Source organism: Dipteris shenzhenensis, chromosome 21 (genome assembly GCF_047967505.1).
Source record: "Dipteris shenzhenensis isolate YYH24624 ecotype China chromosome 21, Dip_SZ_1.0, whole genome shotgun sequence".
Classification (NCBI taxonomy): Eukaryota; Viridiplantae; Streptophyta; class Polypodiopsida; order Gleicheniales; family Dipteridaceae; genus Dipteris; species Dipteris shenzhenensis.
The window spans coordinates 38237691-38259475 of NC_141616.1; the positions used below are offsets into that span (position 1 = coordinate 38237691).

Genomic DNA, 21785 nt, shown 5'->3' on the forward strand with positions numbered 1-21785 from the left:
ACCCTATGACTGTCTTAAACTCATAGGTTTTATTAGGATTAGGCTTTCACCCTATGACTGTCTTAAGACAGTCATAGGTGTCATAACTTTAACAAAAGGGTGGCAATGTGCCTTTACCCCAACAGGATGAGTGGCTATGGCAAGTAGTAAAGCACTGAGGGGACAGCCTTGCCGAACAGAACAACCAAGAGTCTAGGTTGTAGAAATATGCCTTGAAAGTATGCAGGCAGCTTTACTATCTTGATATAGCCAATTGATAACTTGCATTGAACAGTATCAAAAGCTTTGGCAATATCAACTTGCAATAGCAAAACATCCCGTTGCATATATTTGGCATATTCTATTCCAACATAGGCATTAGCAATATTATCTATGATATGTCTACGAGGAACAAAACCATATTGTGCAAGATGCAACCCATCATGCAAATAACCTTTTATCCGATCAACAATCATTTTGCTAGTAAATTTGTAAATAATTGGCATAAGCATGATAGGTCTCCAATCAGCCAAAGATTCACAGATTTGCTTTTTTGGAAGGAGTTTAACAAGACCTCTCTTCCATGTGTCTGGCATTTTTTGATTTTGCCAAGCAGAATTCACCATATGCAGCAAAGTATGCTTCAAAAGAGGCCAATATTCTAAAAAAAACTCAATTGTAAGACTATCTCATTCTGGAGATTTCCATCTACCACAGGATTTGATTGCATGTGACAATTCCCTTTCAGTAAAAGGTTCCTCCAATTCCAAAGCTTGAGTAGTGGAGATAATAGGAGAAACATGCTGTAAAAGTAAATTTCTTGCAGACAAAACCTGCTATGAGGGGAGATCTGCATAACCAAATTGCTGAGAGAAATAATGTACAGAGACAGAATCAAGCTGTGACCGTGATGTAGTCCATGAACCATCAGGCATAAGCCCGCTGCAAATGTTTGTTTTTAATCTCTTCTGATGCAAGCTTTTAAAAAATTGTTTGGAAGAGCAGTTTATCTTTGAAAGCTCTTTATCTTGCTCTGGTCTCCCATTTAGCAAGTTTTCTGTGATCGTTGATTTGGAGACAATGTTTAGCTTGGCATAGTGTTGTTTGCTCATGCAAGGACAAAGGACGAAAGTGACTGAGTTCAGTGAGATCTTGACAAGTCAATTTAACCTGAGCAATAGTTTTTCTTAGAGTCGGCTCTTGTAAATGCTCTTTCTTCATGCCTTTGCACTTCTCTTTGACTGAGAATGCAATTGGGCATTGGCTACTATGTCCTCTTGGTGATTGAGGACTTGGTTCGAGTTTTTAGGGCTTGGTGAGTTGTGATTTTGTTGCTGCAATTTCTTTTTGTCATAAGCTATTGGTCGGCCTGGTGTGCCGCCTCTTTCTTGGTTCACAGGTGCCCAGGCAGTGCTACATGAGTCATTCTTTGGTTGGGTACTTTGTTGATTTTATTTTGGAGCTTTGAAAAGCTTTGTGAATGCCATCTGGAAACCACCCAAAGAGAGTGCAGCTGGGGTGCAGTGTGATTGCATCTGGACAGCCAATGGAATTGCACTCGGAAAAGAGAATGCCTTTGGATTGAGCCTATGGGTTAAGTGCACGTATGTGATGGTGTTCTATGCTTGAAAGCCTTGCGAAGGCTCAGTGAATTGGGGTTGCGTGCTCAGTTGCAGGGAAGGTCTCCGAGATGCAACTTGTAATCATTTCACTGTGAAATATAAAGAAATACTGAAAGGGGCGCCACGGTGTTTGGGGCCAATGGGGTGCACTTGTCTATGCTTGTTGAGCAGGGGCATTCTGGCCTCCATCCCTTTTTCAGTGGTTTTGTTTGTGAACAAATGGGTAAATGCCAAATGGTGATCATGCAATGGTTAATGGTTGTGATATATGCTTTGTGAACTGTAAATAAGTTTTGAAGTAATAAAAGATTTAGCTATTTCCACTGCCATCTGAGTGATTAGAGGCTGGTTTCATTGGTTCCATTGCCGGGATACCACACTCGCCTCGGTAGTTTGGTGGAAGGATATCTTTGCTGCACTTTTTGATAGATGAATATTACAGCCATAACATGGTGAGTACCCATGAGCAAGAGAGCTCCACAACTCGTGAAAGGAGAAGGCAGGAAAGCCTTAATGATCCAACTAGTGTACAGTTGCAGGGAGCACAACAAATGCTTTTTGAGCAGGCCACACATGAAGCTACAACTCCGCTCAACGGTGATACTAGCTCTAGCAGTGAGTCGATGCATGGATGCAGGAGAAGAATTTGAGCTTTATGCAGCAAGAAAGAAGACAGCAAACGGGTTGCCAAACACCAGGATAAGAAGGACATCAAATCTGAAAATAAAAATTATGGCAAACGACCGCTTCAAAAGGGAGGAAAAGCCCAATTCAAAGCTGGCCAAAGGCGTGGACAGCCTAATAAACAGCCCTGTACCAAGTTATCTGATGAAGAGAAAAAGTCACTCATGGAGCAAAACAAATGTTTTATATGCAAAGGAGAGGGACACCGCTCTTATGATTGCCCATTCAAGAAAAGAGACAGGTCAGATGATGATAAGAATGATGATAAACAGGCTGATCGGAAGAGCAAAAGGCCTAAACCTTCCACAGGACTTCTTCCAGATGTGATTGGGAGTTTGCCACATGCACATGATGAAGAGGAAACGAAAAAGACTGAGATGTGCAGAGCATGGGGAAAAATCAGATATTAGAATTGTTTGTTTTTTTTTGATTCTGGGGCAAAGGCGAATTTCATAACTCCTGATATGGCAGGAAGGCTTGGCATCAAGCCTGAGGAAATGGGGCCATTAGGCATGTGTGACATGGCCAACCCTGAACTTAACACACTTGTCACTCCTATCAGTGGCAAGTTGAGGATGCATATTTAGGGAAATTAGGATACAGAGGACTTCTACAGTATGCCTTTGCGAGAGTGTGATGCTTTGCTTGGGATGCCTTGGATGTACAGGGTGGGGGCTGATGTGCAGATGAGAAACAAGAAGATTTCTTTAACTCATAGAGGCAAAAATCATGTACTTGATGTAAAGTTGAAAGGGGAGTCCATCCCTGTAGTTTCAGCTTCTTGTATTTCCAATGTAATAAAGCATCATATGTCAGCGTACTTGATTTTTGTCAAAGAGGACAGCCAACTAGTTCAGGAAGGCTCTACTCTTTCTGCTTTAGATAGAAAAAGGGTTGCTTTTATTTCAGATTTTCAGAATTGTTTCTCAGATGCACTTCCTCAAGAATTACCTCCCAAGAGGCTCGAGGATCATCAAATTGATATAATTCCAGGAAGCTCACCGCCTAATATATCTCCCTATCGTGTTAGTAAGGCAAAATAGGAAGAGAACTCTTGGAAAAGGGATTAATACAGCCAAGTAATTCTCCTTACTGTTCCCTTGTGTTGCTTGTGCAAAAGGAGGATGGCAGTTAGAGAATGTGTATTGATTATAGGGCTTTGAATAAAGTCACAATTAAGAACCGTTTTCCAATCCCACGCATTGATGATATATTAGATCGGTTGGAAAGTTCCTCAACGTTTAGCCGTTTGACCTTAAAAGTCGATACCATCACATCGTACAGTGAAGATGTCTTCAAGACTGCCTTTTGCACTTCATTTGGCTTATATGAGTTCCTTGTGATGCCTTTTGGTTTCACTAATGCACCCGCCACTTTCAATGGAATGATGGATATAATTTTTAGAGCACACAAAAAGTTTGTGGGCACTTTCTTCGATGACATCATTGTGTTCTCTAAAAATGAGCAGGAGCACAGGAAACACCTCACTATTGTGTTTTAAGAGTTAAAAAGACACAAGCTGTTAATAAACACCAAGAAAAGTGAGTTCTTTATGCATGAGATTCATTTTCTCGGTCATATAGTGTCAAAGGATGGAGTCAAGATGGATCCTAACAAGAGTTGAGGCCATAAGGAGTTGGCCAATTCTGAAAAATCTGCATGACGTTAGGAGCTTCCTTCGGTTGTTGTTCATACTATCGGAGGTTTATAAAGTACTTTGCAGAAATTGCTTCTCCCTTGTATGCTTTACAAAAGAAAGCTGTACCGTTTCGGTGGGGACTAAAGCAAAATGCAGCTTTTGAAGAGCTGAAGCAAAAGTTGTGTTCTGAACCCGTTATTATCTTGCCAGATGTTGTAAAACCCTTTGCTGTAACTTGTGATGCATGTGGGAACAGCATAGGAGGAACTTTGATGCAGGATGGCAGAGTGGTTGCATATGAGAGTAGAGTTCTCAAAGATGCTGAATTGTACTTGAAGCAAAAGTTGTGTTCTGAATCCGTTATTATCTTGCCAGATCTTGTAAAACCCTTTGCTGTAACTTGTGATGCATGTGGGAATAGCATAGGAGGCACTTTGATGCAGGATGGCAGAGTGGTTGCATATGAGAGTAGAGTTCTCAAAGATGCTGAATTGTACTTGCAGAAATACGAGAAGGAAATGTTAGCAGTGATACTTGCTTTGACCACATGGAAACATTACCTTCTTGGAGCTGATTTTTATGTGCAGACAGATCATCAGCTACTTAGATATTTTCTCACGCAAAGAAAATTATCTGAAAAGCACATGAGATGGGCTAACTTCCTCTCAATGTTTCATTTTCAAATTGTACATGTGCCGGGTAACAAAAATGTTGTGGCTGATGCACTTTCCAGGAAACCGCAGCCTGAAGCAGTCTCCAAGAAACCCAGTGTTTCAGCAGTGAGCATTGCTTAAAACAATGTGTTAGATGTGATGAAAGATCAGTATGTTTATGATGCTGATTTTTCAACTATTTATGATCAGCTTTCTGATGGTCAAAGGCATATCACTATATGTTGAAAGAGGGTTTCATTTTGATGCATGGACGACTCTGTGTCACTGATCAGATGTGACAGAAAGTCATAATGGAAAGTCATGCTTCATAATATGCAGGACATAGGGGAAGTACAGCAGTGGAGCAATACTTTTATTGGCTATCTTTGAGGAAAGATGTGGAAGAATATGTGAGAACATGCATGGTTTTTCAGAAAGCAAAGTTTGACAAGTAGAAGGCACCTAGGTTGTTACACCCTTGGCCAATTCCGGATAGACCATGGCAAAGCATAGCTATGGATTTTGTGTTTGATCTTCCACGTACTCCTACTAGACATGATGGGCTGTGGACAATAATTTGTAGGTTTAGCAAACAAGCCCACTTTGTGCCAGTAAGAAAGAAAATTATAGCATATTAAATGGCCAAATTGTTTCTGCAGCATGTCTTCAAGTATCATGGAATCTTGAATCCATAATCAGTGATAGAGATCCGAGGATGACCAGCCTCTTTTGGAGAGGGCTGTTCGAAAATATGGGCACTACGCTGAATTTTTCGTCATCTTTTCACCCTCAGTCTGATGGACAATCAGAGCAAGAAAACTCTACCATCCTGGATATGTTTAAATGCTGTGTCTCAGACCACAAAAGCAAATGGGAGCATTATTTGCCTTTGCTGGAATATGCTTACAATAATACGGTGCACACATCCACAGGTAAAGCACCTTTTGAAATAGTGGAAGGTGCTAGGAAGATACCTCCCATTTTGCATACAAAAGAGAATCTTCGAAGCTGATCGTTTTGTAAAAAGCCTTGAAGAGGCTTACAAGAAGATCAAATATGTCTTGCAAAGAAGTCAAGATAAGCAGAAAAGAGCAGCAGATAAGCACCGCAGGGAATTGGTATTCATAGAAGGTGATTGGGTTTTGCTGCGTTTTCAGAAGGCAAGGCTGAAAAATAAGAAAGGCAAGGAAATGTGTTACTATGGTTCTTTCCAGGTTTCTGAAAAGATAAACGAGGTAGCTTACAGGCTGAAGTTACCTCCGCATTGTAAGATACATAATGCCTTTCATGCGAGCTTGTTAAAGCAATATCATGGAGATGTTCCCGAGGATTTACCTGATGAGGTACAGCCTGAAGTTGAAGAACATGATAAACTTCGGGTCCCAGAGTAGATTCTGGCACACAGAGATAGAAAGCTCAAGGGTAAAGTTATCCGTTGCTACTTGGTAAAATTACAAAATTACCCATCACTCCATGCGAAATGGATGGAGGAAGGTGAATTGGCAGTCTGCAGATTCACTTGGGATATTGCAGCTTTACCTTGATGCTTTCCAAATAGAGTCGACTCTGGTCCCAGAGCAGATTCTGGCATACAAAGATAGAAAGCTTAAGGGTAAAGTTATTCGTCGCTACTTGGTAAAATTACAAAATTACCCATCACTCGATGCAAAATGGATGGAGGAAGGTGAACTAGAAGATTCACTTGGGATATTGCAGCTTTACCTTGATGCTTTTCAATTAGAGGCTGACTCCGGTCTGGGCTCCTACAGGTAGTTCAGCAGAGCGAGCGTCTGGAGCATTACTTGGTGTTCGAGACGGGGGTAGCATCCCCACTCCCTTAGTACAGACGGGCTCACCGTGATTTCATGAGGTCGCTTGATGACTTTGTATGTTTCATCCGAGATACTGAGCTGATAGTATTTCTGCTGTGAGACTTCATGATATTGATGCATCTTGACTATTGATCGCCGAGAATCACATAGATTTTGAGCAGTGTATATGAATGGATGCATGCCTCTCCTAGCCATATTTTCATTGTCTCTGTATACTATAGCTGCGGCTTTCTTGTATACTCTTTCATGGTATATTTCATGCTCGCTTTTGCATTTTGGGGCAACAAACTGTGGTTGGTTGTTTCAAGAGAGGGGTATGTCACGGGGGCGTGCAATTCTAAGTACTTTTATGTACTACAAGACTGTGACAACTTTGGTTTTAAAAGTCCAAGCGTGGGCTTAATAATGTGTAATTAAACGCGGCATGATGCCTAGCACATAAGCGTAATTAATTCCTAGGTCCAAAGGCATTCCAAGGAATTAAAAGAGTAGTTGTTGGCATTTTTAATGGGCCTCCTAGAGGGCCATGTACCTGTAGTGCCCCCTAGAGTTCCAGGTGGCTCTAGTGCCTTCTACATGCTCCTTTGCCATTCCTGGACCTTCTTGGGCCTTCTAAACTTCACATGTGTGGTTTTCTCTCTCATCTTCTCCCTTTGTTGAGATTTTGGACTGGTTTCTCAACTTCCTTCAACTGAATTCCGTTTTTCTTCATAACTCCTCATCGTTTGGATTCCTCGACTTCCGTTTGGATTCCTCGATGGCTTCCTCTCTGCCTCTCCTTAGCAGTGATATGCTTTTCCCTCCGTGCGTTTGGTAGAACGGGCAGAGCTAAGTACTTCTTGTGTTGGTCGAATTTGCGAAAGTGGCTTTTCTTGGACCTTTTTGCTTCTACAGCCTCGTGGGCCTCTCCTCTTGCAAAGCTATCCAGCTGAATTTCGAGTGGTCGCACGCACTGGTTGCTGGTTTTTCTCAGTTTTGGAGGACTTTTTGGCGATGAAACTTCTCCAAAACCTTGTCAATGCATTCTTCTCTGAAGCACGCTTCTTTTGAGCCTAAGAACTCCCACTTCTTTGCGACAGAAGTGCTTCTACATGCTCCTTTGCCATTCCTGGACCTTCTTGGGCCTTCTAAAATTCTCATGTGTGGTTTTCTCTCTCATCTTCTCCCTTTGTTGAGATTTTGGACTGGTTTCTCAGCTTCCTTCAACTGAATTCCGTTTTTCTTCATAACTCCTCACCGTTTGGATTTCTCGACTTCCATTTGGATTCCTCGATGGCTTTCCCTCTACCTCTCCTTCGCAGTGATATGCTTTTTCCTCCGTGCGTTTGGTAGAACGGGCAGAGCTAAGTACTTCTTTTGTTAGTCGAATTTGCGAAAGTGGCTTTTCTTGGACCTTTTTGCTTCTACAGCCTCCTGGGCCTCTCCTCTTGCAAAGCTATCCAGCTGAATTTCGAGTGGTCCCACGCGCTGGTTGCTGGTTTTTCTCAGTTTTGGAGGACTTTTCGGTGATGAAACTTCTCCAAAACCTTGTCAATGCATTCTTCTCTGAAGCACGCTTCTTTTGAGCCTAAGAACTCCCACTTCTTCGCGACAGAAGTGCTTCTTTTCGCATTTTTCAGTGGAATTCTTGCTGATCGGCTCTTGTAAATGCTCTTTCTTCATGCCTTTGCACTCCTCTTTGGCTGAGAATGCAATTGGGCATTGGCTACTATGTCCTCTTGGTCTCCTTCACAGTGATATGCTTTTCCCTCCGTGCGTTTGGTAGAACGGGCAGAGTTGACCACTTCTTTTTCTGGTCGAATTTGCAAAAGTGGCCTTTTCTAGACCTTTTTGCTTCTACGGCCTCCTGGGCCTCTCCTCTTCCAAAGCTACAGCTTTTTGTTGAATTTCGAGTGGTCCCACGCGTTGGTTGACTGTTTTTTCTCAGTTTTGGAGGACTTTTCGGCGATGAAAGTTCTCCAAAACCTTCTCAATGCATTCCTCTCTGAAGCACGCTTCTTTTGAGCCCAAGAACCCCCACTTCTTCGCGACAGAAGTGCTTCTTTTCGCATTTTTCAGTGGAATTCTTCCCGGTCGGCTCTTGTAAATGCTCTTTCTTCATGCCTTTGCACTTCTCTTTGGTTGAGAATGCAATTGGGCATTCTCAACTTCGAGTGGTCCCACGCGTTGGTTGACTGTTTTTTCTCAGTTTTGGAGGACTTTTCGGCGATGAAAGTTCTCCAAAACCTTCTCAATGCATTCCTCTCTGAAGCACGCTTCTTTTGAGCCCAAGAACCCCCACTTCTTCGCGACAGAAGTGCTTCTTTTCGCATTTTTCAGTGGAATTCTTCCCGGTCGGCTCTTGTAAATGCTCTTTCTTCATGCCTTTGCACTTCTCTTTGGTTGAGAATGCAATTGGGCATTGGCTACTATGTCCTCTTGGCGATTGAGGACTTGGTTCGAGTTTTCTGGGCTTGGTGAGTTGTGATTTTGCTGTTGCAATTTCTTTTTGCCATAAGCTATTGGTTGGCCTCGTGTGCTGCCTCTTTCTTGGTTCACAGGTGCCCAGGCAGTGCTACATTAGTCATTCTTTGGTTGGGTACTTTGTTGATTTTATTTTGGAGCTTTGAAAAGCTTTGTGAATGTCGTCTGGAAACCACTCAAAGAGAGTGCAGTTGGGGTGCAGTGTGATTGCATCTGGACAGCCAATGGAATTGCACTCGGAAAAGAGAATGCCTTTGGATTGAGCCTATGGGTTAAGTGCACTTATGTGATGGTGTTCTATGCTTGAAAGCCTTGTGAAGGCTCAGAGAATTGGGGCTGCGTGCTGAGTTGCAGGGAAGGTCTCCCAAATGCAACTTGTAATTATTTCATTGTGAAATATAAAGAAATACTGAAAGGGGCGCCACGGTGTTTGGGGCCAATGGGGTGCACTTGTCTATGCTTGTTGAGCAGGGGCATTCTAGCCTCCATCCCTTTTTCAGTGGTTTTGTTTGTGAACAAATGGGTAAATGCGAAATGGTGATCATGCAATGGTTGATGGTTGTGATCATTGCCCTCTGAGTGATTAGAGGCCGGTTTCATGAGCTGAACCCCCAGCTCAACTAGGTGGTTAGCTTAGCCAGGGGGTATAGTAGATATGGCCAGCAAAGAATGGCCTAGCTTAGCCTCTTCGTCAAAAACCCCCTCCACTCCAAGAACCTCTAGCAGTAGATCTCGATACGCCTTAGTTGCAGCAAGGACTCCTTCCCTAAATGCGCACATGTATGAACGAGGTGGTTGTTTTGACCGACCCATTATTGGGTATCACGAACAGATTTGCTTCCTACAGGATCAAGTGCGAGAATTGCGGATGCAACTGGCAGATGCATTAGCTCGAATCCAAGTTTTGGAACGACCTGGTAAGAAGGCAATTATTGAAGAGGTTGTAAGTCTCACAATGCTTCCCCCCCTACTCTTCAACTGATCTCTGCAGTCAAGAATCTAGTCTAAACTGAAGTGCAGAGAGCCAATCAAGAAGTGATTGTGGAGTTTGATGCAAAGGAAAACAAAGCTGATGTTCAAGAAGAGATTAAAGAACATGCAGCTAAAAAGGATAATGCTCTGGGGGGCTCCCAGATGGATGGTATAAAGAAGTGGATTCATTCAATAATACCTTTACATGTGTCAAAGCATCCATTCCTACTATTGATTGGACAGCTGACGCAGATGACAATCCTGATGATCCTAATAAGGGTTCTACGACAATCTCATAAGCTGAAAGGGACTAAGATATGGATAGCCAAAGAACTCAACTTAAGGATAAGGCAATGGAATTAGCCAAGGTTAAGGCTGCCAGGAAGGATGTTAAATGGGCATTTTATCGTGAGGGAATAGCACTTATTAAAGAGTTTAAATCTAAACCAAAAAGACTCTCAGTCTTAAACTGATGTATGACCAGCTATATTTATGCTTTCTATGTAGGTACTTTCTCCCGTGGACATTAATAGACTGACTCTCTCTCTCTCTCTCTCTCTCTCTCTCTCTCTCTCTCTCGTCTCTCTACATTCCACTCTTCCGCGCTAGTGATTAGGATGGGCACAATTTAGTGAGAGTATTCCAGGCACCTTGCCCGCTACAATTGCACAAGGAAGGGGGAGGAAGCATGGTGTCATGGGGAAGCAGAGAGAATGGTGGCATGAGGAAAGGTTGGAGGGCTCATGTGGGGAGAAAGGGAGCATCTAGCAACAAGGAAATGGTACATGAGAGGCTAATAGGAGATGAAGTGCCTCTTCTTTGCTCGCGCAACTTCCTTTTATAGCCAGTGTATTTCACTCTGATCAAGGTATATCAATGGTAGGTAACGTCCTAGTGATTTGTATGAGAATGGTAGAGACTGCTACTTCATGGGCATAATATTCTTGTAAGATTTTGCAGTGTTTCCTATTGTCCCCACTATGGTGTCTTATTGAAATATTGAGTAGGCTTAGCTAATGGATGCTTCAATCTTGGTGCAGTCCATTCCACAGATCCTTGTAGCTTAGATCACTTCATCGTTTATTCGATACCTCTAGATTGCCAATCAATATTTTTTCTTCATGTATGTTGATGCTTGTTTATGGACCATTTGTCTCGCAATATGGTTTATAACACGTGCTGTGTGTTTTTCTTGGGCAGGTGTTGGCGACACTCAATCTGCAGGTAGACATGTCAACTATGTTTGGGAACTGTATATGTTTTCTGGAAAGCTTTATCCAAGCTACTTTGTCAGGATTACTGTGCTCTTGGCTGAGAGATTGTGTAAGAGGTGCCGTGTGTTTCAAGTTATTGGGATTTGTCAACATTGCAAGGGTTTCATCTGCAAGTTGCACCCATGGTGGAGATTTTGCAAGGCTTGTCATTGTTTAAGGAAATTTATAGAGACTGACTACAAATGTGTGCCTTAGATCCATTCTGTTCTGTCCTTGGATTCTGAATGAAGGCTTTCAAATTAACTCAGTGCTGTCAGTTCGCCTTGCTCTGCTGATGGCAGAACTTTTGATTCTGAGAGACATGTTAAGAACGTTGGAACCTCTCTCATGTGAGCATTTTGAACATTTCTTTCTGCTCGTGTGACAAATATGATTATATGTATGCATGTGCAAGAACACATAACGATGCAGTGATGTCAACATCATTGATGGAGCTGTCCCTTGTAACTAGTCCTGCTATGCATGATGGAGCTATTTACATTGACTTTCAAAGTGCAATTCTCTCTCTAAGTGTTCAGTTTGGGCATGTCTGGAGTTAAACTACACAGTGGCTTTTGTACTGCGATGGGCAAAAGATTAGATGCTTGAGAATATTGAGAGCTTGTTCAGCTCTGAACATTTCATAAGGAGTAGGTGTTTTACATGATTACCAGCGATGGATTTTCAACAATGTTTCATACTTTCCTGGAAAGTGTTTCACACAAATTGATGCTCTACTGTCATTTGGGTGCACCAAGCTGAGGCTGTTCCCAGCTCTCCTTTGAGGTGGTTGACCTGGTTAGCCCACCCCCATGGAAACCCGCTTCCCCTGCCCCCTGCCCCCCCCTTTTTCTGTAGCATGCCTTCTTGTAGTAGTACTGATCTCTATTCTACTTTAGGTGAATGATGCAGTTCATGTTTGGAGGGACTTCAGGAGCATTCACAAACCTCTTGGACAGTAGTGGACTGTCTGTGAAACTTTTAAGACACAGGTCATTATCTTTGGTAGATATTATTCTGTTGTACAAGCATAATCCTCCTTCTGTGGCCATGGGTACCCTGGTTTTTGCAGAATGAGCAGAGCGGTGCAAACCGGCTGCCTCCATGAATGCAAATCAAGCCTTTGCCACTGACCATACAGGCAAATGCATGGTTGGATAAAAACGCGTTTCTAAAGGTTAGAAATGCTAGAAGCCAGCTCAAAAAATTAGTGGACTTTGTGGAGCCCTGCAGCCTACATCATATTTCAGCGCTATTGCTCCTGCAAATTGCTTCAGCCTTGGCCCTTTTGCGTGGACACTGGAGGAAAGCTTCAAGTCACAACCTTCCTCGGTAATTTCGATTTGAATAATCACCCCCCTGTATAATGTTCATCGTCACACATGGCTGCTGTGCATCGCTTGTTGTTTTGGGTTGGTTTGGGGCTGGTTTGGGACTGCTCTATTGGCTGAGGGATTCTCTCATTTATTGGAAGAGGGCTGCTCTCATGTACCACTGGTCACTGCTATGCATGATGCTGCATGCAGGTGAGGACTTCTCGAATTGGAATCTGCTGTCTAGCAGACTTTTTTGAGGGTGACAAGTTTCTGGCATTTGCTATCAAGCAGCCTTGGAAACTGTACTGCTGTGCACACTACTGCAGTGTGCTGTGTGAACTTTGAAGTCTGCTGCATGGAAAAGCTTGCAGGAAAATTGTGGCACTGTGCAGTACTGCACAGTGCATTGTACATTTATGATTTGCAAATTGCCATTATTTTATTTTTAATTTTTTTTGCAGTTCGAGTTTGAACAGCAGCTACCACTATCAATAAGCATCTAATTTCCTCTTTTTAAAATTGTAGTGCAGACTGTAGTTGAACCTCGGGGGTGTTAAAGCAACTAGCTCAGCAGCATGCCTAAACTTGTGAATCCTCTGTGGAGCACCCGCACCACTATACTAGTTGCAAATCCTTTAACAGGGACAGGTACAAAGGAGTAAATATGCAATTATTGTGGAGAGCCTTTCACGAGCTTGGTGAGACGATCGATTCACCATGTATCGGGACTTGGTAGCAGAGGCATTGGCAGATGTCCTCAAGTTCCCAAATAGTGCACATAAAATTATTACAGACAATCCATGATCATTTTTTTGCTACTGTCATGCAGGATGCTACTACCATTACCTCCTTTAAGAAAAAGCCAAAGGCATTGGCTATTTTCAGAGAGCATAGTACTCTTGATATCATTCGGCCGTTGAAGACAGGGTTTGCCTATATGCACATTGTGTTGGAGCGTCTTCTTGCCATACATGCAGCTCTCCTTACAGACAGTCGTGTCACAGATGTGGTTGGAGTGGAATGACTATACTCAGTCAGAGAGCATGGCAGTTCAGAGGATGTGCTTGGATCATACATTTTGGAGTGATACACAAATCCCCTTTGTCCTTTGCGCAAGCCGTTCATTTTTACTTTCACAATCCACCTCACTTTCTAGCAGGGTGTCCCTAGCACCCCTTATGGGCCGATACTACCCCCTCCTGCTTTTTGTCCCATTTGTAGCTGGTTCTGGCCCCTCAGAGGGCCGTTCTTGGCGAATCTCCTCCCCCACCTCTCACCAGCGGTTCACACACACAAGTGCTGTCTTTTACTTCCTCGAGGGTTTGTTCTCCCACCCCATGTGAAATACCCCCAACCAGGTCACTGTGGCCCTGTGAGCAGAGATCATGTACTGAAGTAACACACAAATGGAAACCCCTTTGGGTTGAGCTAGCAGCTCACCTCCCAGTCTTAGGCTTGGTACCTTGAGGCATCCCCGAGCCTGAGGTCTAGACCATCACGAGAGCTTGTCAGCATTAGGGCCAGATTATGCATCCCATACCACATGAACCTTCCCCTAGCTACAACCCCCCCTCGTCAAGAGGTCTAACATCCACATGAGACATCCACCTCCAGGATGCTCCAAGATAATCCAATATGAAGTCCTAGTCTTGTATTTATAGGCCTAGCTTGGCTATCTTTATCAGCTTCAAGCGTAAAGTAGCCTCACTTTCCACAAAGGCCTCATTGTTACCGTAAGGCCATGCTTTTCCCAGAATAGCTAATGCAATACCTCTTGATTGAAGGATGCCAAAGCTCTTCTCAAACTAGGCTGAGCGACCATTTGGGTTGGGATACAGTAGTAAAAAAAGGATAAAACATAACATGTTTGAACGGTAGAGGTTAATGTACTTTATGTTTACACTTAATAAAATTTAGTTGCTGTCTCTTACCTCAGCATGCATACCAGGAGTGACGGGAAGATTCTCTTATTGCAACTTTTTATGTGCTAGCAACACCCTAGATCTTGTTTAGTTGAAAAAGAGAGGTTTAGGAAATATATGTGTTGAGTGCATGCACATTGACTTGTTCCTTTTTGGTTTGGCTTGTGTGCAAACACAACTTCTATCTCATATAGCATACTTTTGTGTGTGTTTTCAGATTGTGAAAATGTGGACCCTGATTTGAAAGATGATTTGGACAAGAACACCCTTGATTTACTTTCAGAGGAGCTGAAGTTGCAAGAAACTGTGGCTGAAGATGGACAGCTCCATTCTGACTCTGCATTGCTGGATGCGAAGAAGATGGCTTCTCAATATCAGAAGGAAGCTGAGAAATGCAATTCTGGAATGGAAACATGTGAAGAAGCTAGAGAGAAGTCACAAGCAGCTTTGGCAGCACAGAAGCAGCTTTCTGTTATGTGGGAAATGAGAGCAAGGGACCTGGGTTGGCGAGAGAAATCTGAGCGGCAGAGCATTTTCACTAGAATTGGGCTACCGGACATAAATAATGATGCACAAGCCGATTCTTTTTTCAGAAGAAGAAAACACAAGTTATGATTATAGGTAACAGCAAACGTGATACACTTGGGGTCCAGCAAGTATGCCTAAGGGGTGCACTTTTTTCCCCCCTTTTTGGAAATCTTACAAATGATGGGCTCAATTATTTGATGAGTGAATGGTGCTCCTCCGCAAACCTAGTAGTCATGCAGGGAATTTCACTTGGGCTCTTCTGCAAACCTGGTATTCTCACAGGGAATTGTACTATGATCTTATATGCATGGTGTAACTTTAGATTTAATATGGTATTCATTATGGCCAATGAAGGTATTTTCTTTCTATTGCCGATTGATGGGATCGATTCTTTTTTGAAAATTGCAAGATTCTTATTGTGAAAACGAAAATTGTCAACTTTGTATGGCTCATGGATATCATATACCTTTTGTTAGACTGTACAGCATCTTGCAAGGCAGATTTGACCGTCCTTTCTTTGGAGCTAGGTCTTTCTTACCCCCTCTAATTTTGCTAGCATAAAGCAGTCGTGAATCATGAGTTGTATTAATGTGTTCTTGATAGGATATAAAAGTTTAGTAGTAGTTAATAGCGTGACACTGTTGGAAATGCCCTTGATGTATGGAATTCTGTCCCAAGCACGGAATGTTGTTTTGGTGTAATGACGGTCATCAAAACTGTGCATGCCGGTCTAGAACTAAACATGGCTTCCACACAATCTCAGAGGCAAGTGATTCTCGTTGTTTTAGGAATTTTGTCTTGTGACTTCATGCACCTATGATAGTCGTACTTTTTAATTGGTGGACCTCTTCTCTTGCTCTTACATTGATCTTGTTTGTTGCTCATTGCCTTGCGGTAGAATAGAAGGTTTCTGTATGTTGTGTTTGCATAGTACTTGGTCGCCAACTTAAGTATTGGGTAATGTTGATGATGATATATATCAATCGAGGATGGGTACTTCACAACAAGTTCTTGCATGATAGAGACGCCTTATTCCAGAAAGGGTCTCGGATATCTGCTTCTTAGCAGTGGGATGCATTCGGGGGGCTTGCATCTTAGTGGGGCAGGACTTAGGTGTATGGTTAGGGTGATCTTATAGCGGGGGACACAATGTTAATGAGACTGAGGATGGGGGATACTCGAGTAGGATCCTCGATGTATCTTAGTGGGGCAGGACTTAGGTGTATGGTCAGGGTGATCTTATAGCGGGACTCACAATGTTAATGAGACTGAGGATAGGGGATACTCGAGTAGGATCCTCAATGTATATGTATCCGTTGTCGATAGCAGAGAGCACCCTTTTGGAGGCAATTGATAGTCTTCGAAATATAGAGTCTTGGATTGTTGGAGACCTCAACAAGCTGGACTTACGAGGAGGACAAGCGGGGGAGCCACCCTTGCTCAGAGTAGGTCACTTGGGAGTAGTTTTATCTTTCCCATCAGGTAGGGGTAGTCCTTGGGTGAGACGTTGAGTTCTCTAGGATTCTAGGGAGTCTGATTTCTCTTTTAGGTAGGATTGACACTAGATGGATGGTGGAGACACGACATCGCTAGGTTAGACTTGCAAGCAATGGAGATACAACACATGTAGTTGTCCTACACTCCTCTAGGGTGAGACGGGTGTTGCAAAAGACATGATGACACATGATTTTTTTCAAACGATGATGGCCCCTAGGTCAATAGGGTCTCATCTCTAGTAGTTGAGAGAAGATGAAAGTCAAATGCACTCCGACTTGCAAGATATCCTAGAGATGACTACCCCTTTTACCAGTAGCTCTCTTGGATAGAGGAGATTTAAGAGTACTGATAGCTCAGGTAAACGTTAGGGCTTGAACGCTTGTTGTGGTCACCCTAAGACATCATCGCCAATTCTTCATGGATGAGGAGCTCTTGGAAGTCTTCTTGTGCAGAAACGTGTAGGGGAGCATGGTTTGCCCCCGACGTTCTTCACTACTCTTGGGAGAACGTAGCGCTTCCTTGTGTTTGGCCTTTTAGGAGATTTTTAGCTTGGGACGGCTACTTGTTTTGCTAGATGAGGTTGGATATGCGTGATCTCGAAAAGATAGGATCGTGTTGACATCTGCCAATGGTGACCGATCATATCTTTGGATAGCCTACAAGACCTTAGTAAAGGTCTTGAGCTTGAGGCTTTGTCTAGACCTCCTCAACATCATTCTTGACAACTAGACAAGTTTTGTTCATGAGAGGTGCATCTTGGACATAACTTTTTGGAAGGTAATGGATTGGGCACAAGAGGAGGCTCAAACTCTTGTTGGATTTTGAGAAGACATACGATGAGGTGTATTGGGATTTCATGGAGGGCATCATGCAAAGGATGGGCTTTTCAAACTAGGTGTGTGGGGAACTTTTGCCCTTTATGCAAGTGGCTCCAACTAGGTTCTCGTAAGGGGACATAGAGGGGAAGCCTTCTAATTCTCCCATTTAGTGCATCAGGGTTGCCCCTAGTCCCCTTGTTTCTTTCTGTTGTAGAGGAATTAAGGTGTTTCCTTTGCTCTCAAGCGGTTGGTCTAGTGGGTATGTCCCTTTCGAACTGGCAAGAGAGGAGTTGATGGATTTGGAGATCACAAAAGATACAACCATGTTTGTGGAGGGCTCACGAGAGAGCCTAGAGAGGGTTCAACTTTTTTGTGGAGGTGTAGTGTTAGCCATCAAGAGACAAGGTCAAGTGGAATAAGTTGGTTTTAGCATAGGCTCTGAGGAGTTGCAATTATGGAGCATGAACCTTATCTTCTAAGGGACAAATGGTAAGATACATGGGTTGTAATGTGGGATTGGATATTTCAACAAAGGAGTTAGATTTTCCTATTGCTTGAGAGTATCGGTGCAAGCTCCTCTATTGGAGCTCGAGCAGGCTTTCTTTGGCAGAAGAGCTTTGGCGATTAACTAGGTTCTTTTGGCGATGGTTTGGTTTATTGCCTTCTGTTGGTGCTTTAACAGGAGATGCATGGGGCACTTGAGGCGCTTTTGGTGCACAATTTTCTTTGGGTTGGCTTTGATGGCACATACCCGACACAATGGCTCTCTCCAAGTAGAGGGAGGCCTAGGTATTATTGATCACGGAGGCAAAGTAGAGCAATTTTGGGGAAGCCAGTTATTAGGGGTTTGGCTCCAAGCTTTGAACCTTAGAAGCTCTTGCTCCGACATGAGCTCCTAAGGAAAATGCTTCACAGGCAGACAATAGTAGTAGTCTCATCGGTCGATCCTCACTTTTACAAGGGGTTGCCACTAATGCAGAGCTTGATGAGAGTGTGATGGTGTGTGGCATCTCTCAATCAGCCTCATTTGGCCATGCCCAAAGCAAGATGACTTCCAGGGGCGGCAGTCCTTGAATTGGCACCTAGACATCTGAGATTAGGAGGCTCGTATGTTTGGAGCAACACACGCATATTGGGTGGGCATAGTCGGAGAATGACCCGACGAGATCGTTGGGGGCATGGAGTTGGCTCCCTCAATAGCCCAAGGATAGGCTAAGCACAATTGATGACCTGAGAGGGGCTAGCAATAGGATGCAAGAGATCGAAGAGGCCATCCCAGGGGCCAAGAACACATCCAGGATTCTCATGCTGAGAAACCAAATCAACCAAAGTTTTCGCAACAGCAATGAAACCGGTCATGCTTACGTACTCAGGATCAAAGACTATAACAATCAACTCGCAGCACCAGGAGAGACTATGAACCCTATAGAAATGGTTCAAGTCATCCTGAATGGACTAGGAGAGGGATACAAGAATCTAGTCCAGAGTATTGCCATCCCCAACGGCAAATTCCAACATTGGAAGAACTTCAGTAGTCCTACTTGGTGAAGAACTTAGGACGCAAGCCATTCATGCACGCAAAGGTCACTCAAATGATCAGGCATTCATAGCAGAGGCAGAGGCAGAGGCAGAGGTAGATCATTCCAGAGAAGTGGTAATCATCAGCAACAATAGAGTCAGCAACAAAGTTAGCAGTCTCAGCATCAACATCATCCTCAGCAACATCAGAATTAGCAAAGAGGAAATCATTCCAATCGAGGAAGATTCCAAGGACCAGGAAATGCATCCACCAACGTGTCAAACATCCGGTGCAACTACTGTCATAAGTTTGGACATTATGAAAGAGATTGCCGCAAGAAGTAGTATGACCAAGGCGGTCAATCTAGCAATAATCGAGGGAATTTCCACGGTAGAGGAAATCATTGTGGTGGACATTCTAGTCATAGTCATTTTGCAAATGAACATGGCAATATGTTTCTTGCAAATGAGGAAATGCAGTAGACTAATACAGTGTACCTAGACACTGATTGCAATCCAAAAGAGGATTTCAGCTCTATCAAGTCGACCAAGTAGAACAGGATCCTTGGTACATCGACAGCAGTGCATCATCTCACATGACAAATCATCAGGAATGGTTCACAAAGATGAAACCATTATAGGGTCAAAAGAATGTAATCTACACAACAGATAATACACCGAATCCAGTTCAAGGGATATGTGTTATCCCTATGAACGATTTCACTGGTACAAAAGGATTGGTGAAAGATGTACTCTATGTTTCGAAGCTCAGCAAGAACCTCTTGTCAGTAGGTCAAATGACAAAACACAACTACCGATATCTTTGATGGAGATGAATGCACTATCAGAGATAAATCCAGAAGATGTCAGCTCTAGTAGGAAAGGGTGTCAAGGAAGGACACTTGTATAGAATGCTAGCTACAGTACTAGATAAGCATGCCATGTCAACTCAACCGCAACAGATGCCAATATTTGCAAAATGGCACAAGAGATATGGTCATGTCAATTTCAAGTACTTGTTAGATCTCAGGAATTAGAATATGGCAATTGGGATTCCGAAGCGACAGTTTCTTAGAAAAGTATGCGAAGCATGCTGCTTCGGCAAACAAAAGCGAACAAATTTCGGCAGAAGTACCTCTCAAGCACGAGGTATTCTTAATTTGATACATACAGAAGTATGGGGTTATGCCCAGATCCACAACATCGATGGTTCACTTTATTACTTTACTTTCATCGATGACTACAATAGATATTGTTGGCTCTACTTTCTGAAAGAGAAATTTGAAGTGTTTTCCAGATTTCAAGAATTCAAAGCCATGGTAGAAGACCAGTTAGGCAGAAAGATCAAAGTCATGAGATCAGACAAAGGAGGTGAATACATGTCTTCAGCATTCATGAACTTTTGCAGAAGTCACGGCATTTGAAGACAATTCACTTATGCATATACTCCTCAATAGAATGCAAGAGCTGAAAGGAAGAATGGAACTTTAGCAGACAGTGCTAGAGAATTCTTAGTAAGAAGCATCTTCTGAATTAGTATTGGACAGAAGCAATAGCCACTACAAACTATTTGCTTAATCAGCTTCCTACCGAACCTATTCAGGGTATGACACCTTATGAAGCATTCACGACATAAGCCACACATTGGGCATCTTCGCATATTTGGTTGTATAGCATATGCCCACATACATGATGGTCATCACAGGAAATTGGATGCATAATCACGTAAATGCATCATTGTTGGCTACAGTGAAGAAAGCAAATCATACAGGTTGTATGATCCCATCAACCACAAGGTAATTATCTCCAGAGATGTAATCTTTGATGAGGAACCAGAATGGAAATTTCAAATACACAGGAGATAGAAGCATCGACTTCAAAGTCATCTATAGAAAAGGTTGATGAAGAAGAGCTAGAAATGCTAGAAACACCCCAAGTAGAGCACAACAGCTCAAATGGTCTACTAGGGAAAGTAGTCCACTAGCCAGATTGACATATGCTTAGAAAGGCAAAGCAATTCAGGTCAAAACCACCAACTATGCTCTTATGACTACCATCATGGCTATAGAAGAGCTAGTGTACTTTGATGATAGTAGACAAGCCAGAATGGCAAACTGCTATGAATGAAGAAATGGATGCTTTGTATAAGAATGAAACTTGGGAATTATGCAACCTTCCACAAGAAAAGAAGGCCATAGCAAATAAATGGGTATACAAAGTGGAGTACGATCCAGATGGAAGTATTCAAAGTTACAAAGGTAGACTAGTTTGCAAAAGGATTTGCACAGCAATATAGTCAAGATTATGATGAGACTTATGCTCCAATAGCAAAGATGGATTCCATACTATTCTTGATATCACTAGCGATGCTCAACAGATGGAGTATGTATCAGCTCGATGGCAAGGATGCATTTCTCAATGGTTATCTAGATAAGGAAGTCTACATGTAACAACCAGCAGGTTATGTTGAGCTAGGAAAGGAGAATAAGGTTTGCCATCTCAAGAAAAGTCTCTATGGCTTAAAGCAAGCACCTGAAAGTTGGTACAACAGAATTGACAAGTATTTTGTTGATATGAAATACATGATGTCCAATGGAGATCATACTCTCTACTACAAAGTTCAAGGGGAAGACATTACGATTGCACTTTTGTATGTAGATGATCTGATTGTGATAGGAAGCAAGGATAGCTTCATCAAAAAACTAAAACAAGAATTATCGGCAGAGTTTGACATGAAAGATCTTGGACTTATGCATTATTGTCTTGGAAATGAGTTTTGGAGAGATTCAGATAGCACATTCGTGAGTCAGCTCAAATATGTTGATAGTCTTCTGAAGAAGTTTCATATGGAGATTGCAAGATTGTAGCCACTCCCATGGAACGGAGTTTGAAACTTACTAAATATTCAAAAAAGCCTACAGTCAATGATAGGTACTATAGGCAGCTCATCAGATCTCTTATATATCTGACTATCACATGGCCAGATATCTGTTATGCAGCAAATTCATTTGCACAATTTATGGCAAATCCAAAAGAGTCTCATTGGAATGCAGCCAAAAGAGTCTTGAGATACATCATAGGTACAAGAT

General features: G+C 42.7%; 1 protein-coding gene across 3 annotated transcripts in view; it reads left to right on the forward strand.

Annotated features, from left to right (window-relative positions):
• LOC147888822 (uncharacterized) overlaps positions 1 to 15228 on the forward strand; it is a 30346-nt gene extending 15118 nt beyond the window's left edge. Inside the window, exons 2-3 of one of the 3 annotated variants that reach the window (XM_087392723.1) lie at positions 11045 to 11068; positions 14553 to 15225. In XM_087392723.1, the coding sequence (XP_087248849.1) occupies positions 11045 to 11068; positions 14553 to 14950 (422 nt within the window). In that variant the 3' untranslated portion in view covers positions 14951 to 15225. Of the gene's footprint in view, positions 1 to 11044; positions 11069 to 14552 lie in introns of all 3 variants that reach the window. The other 2 variants (XM_087392724.1, XM_087392725.1) reach the window with 2 other exon arrangements.
• Positions 15229 to 21785: the final 6557 nt, after the last annotated feature.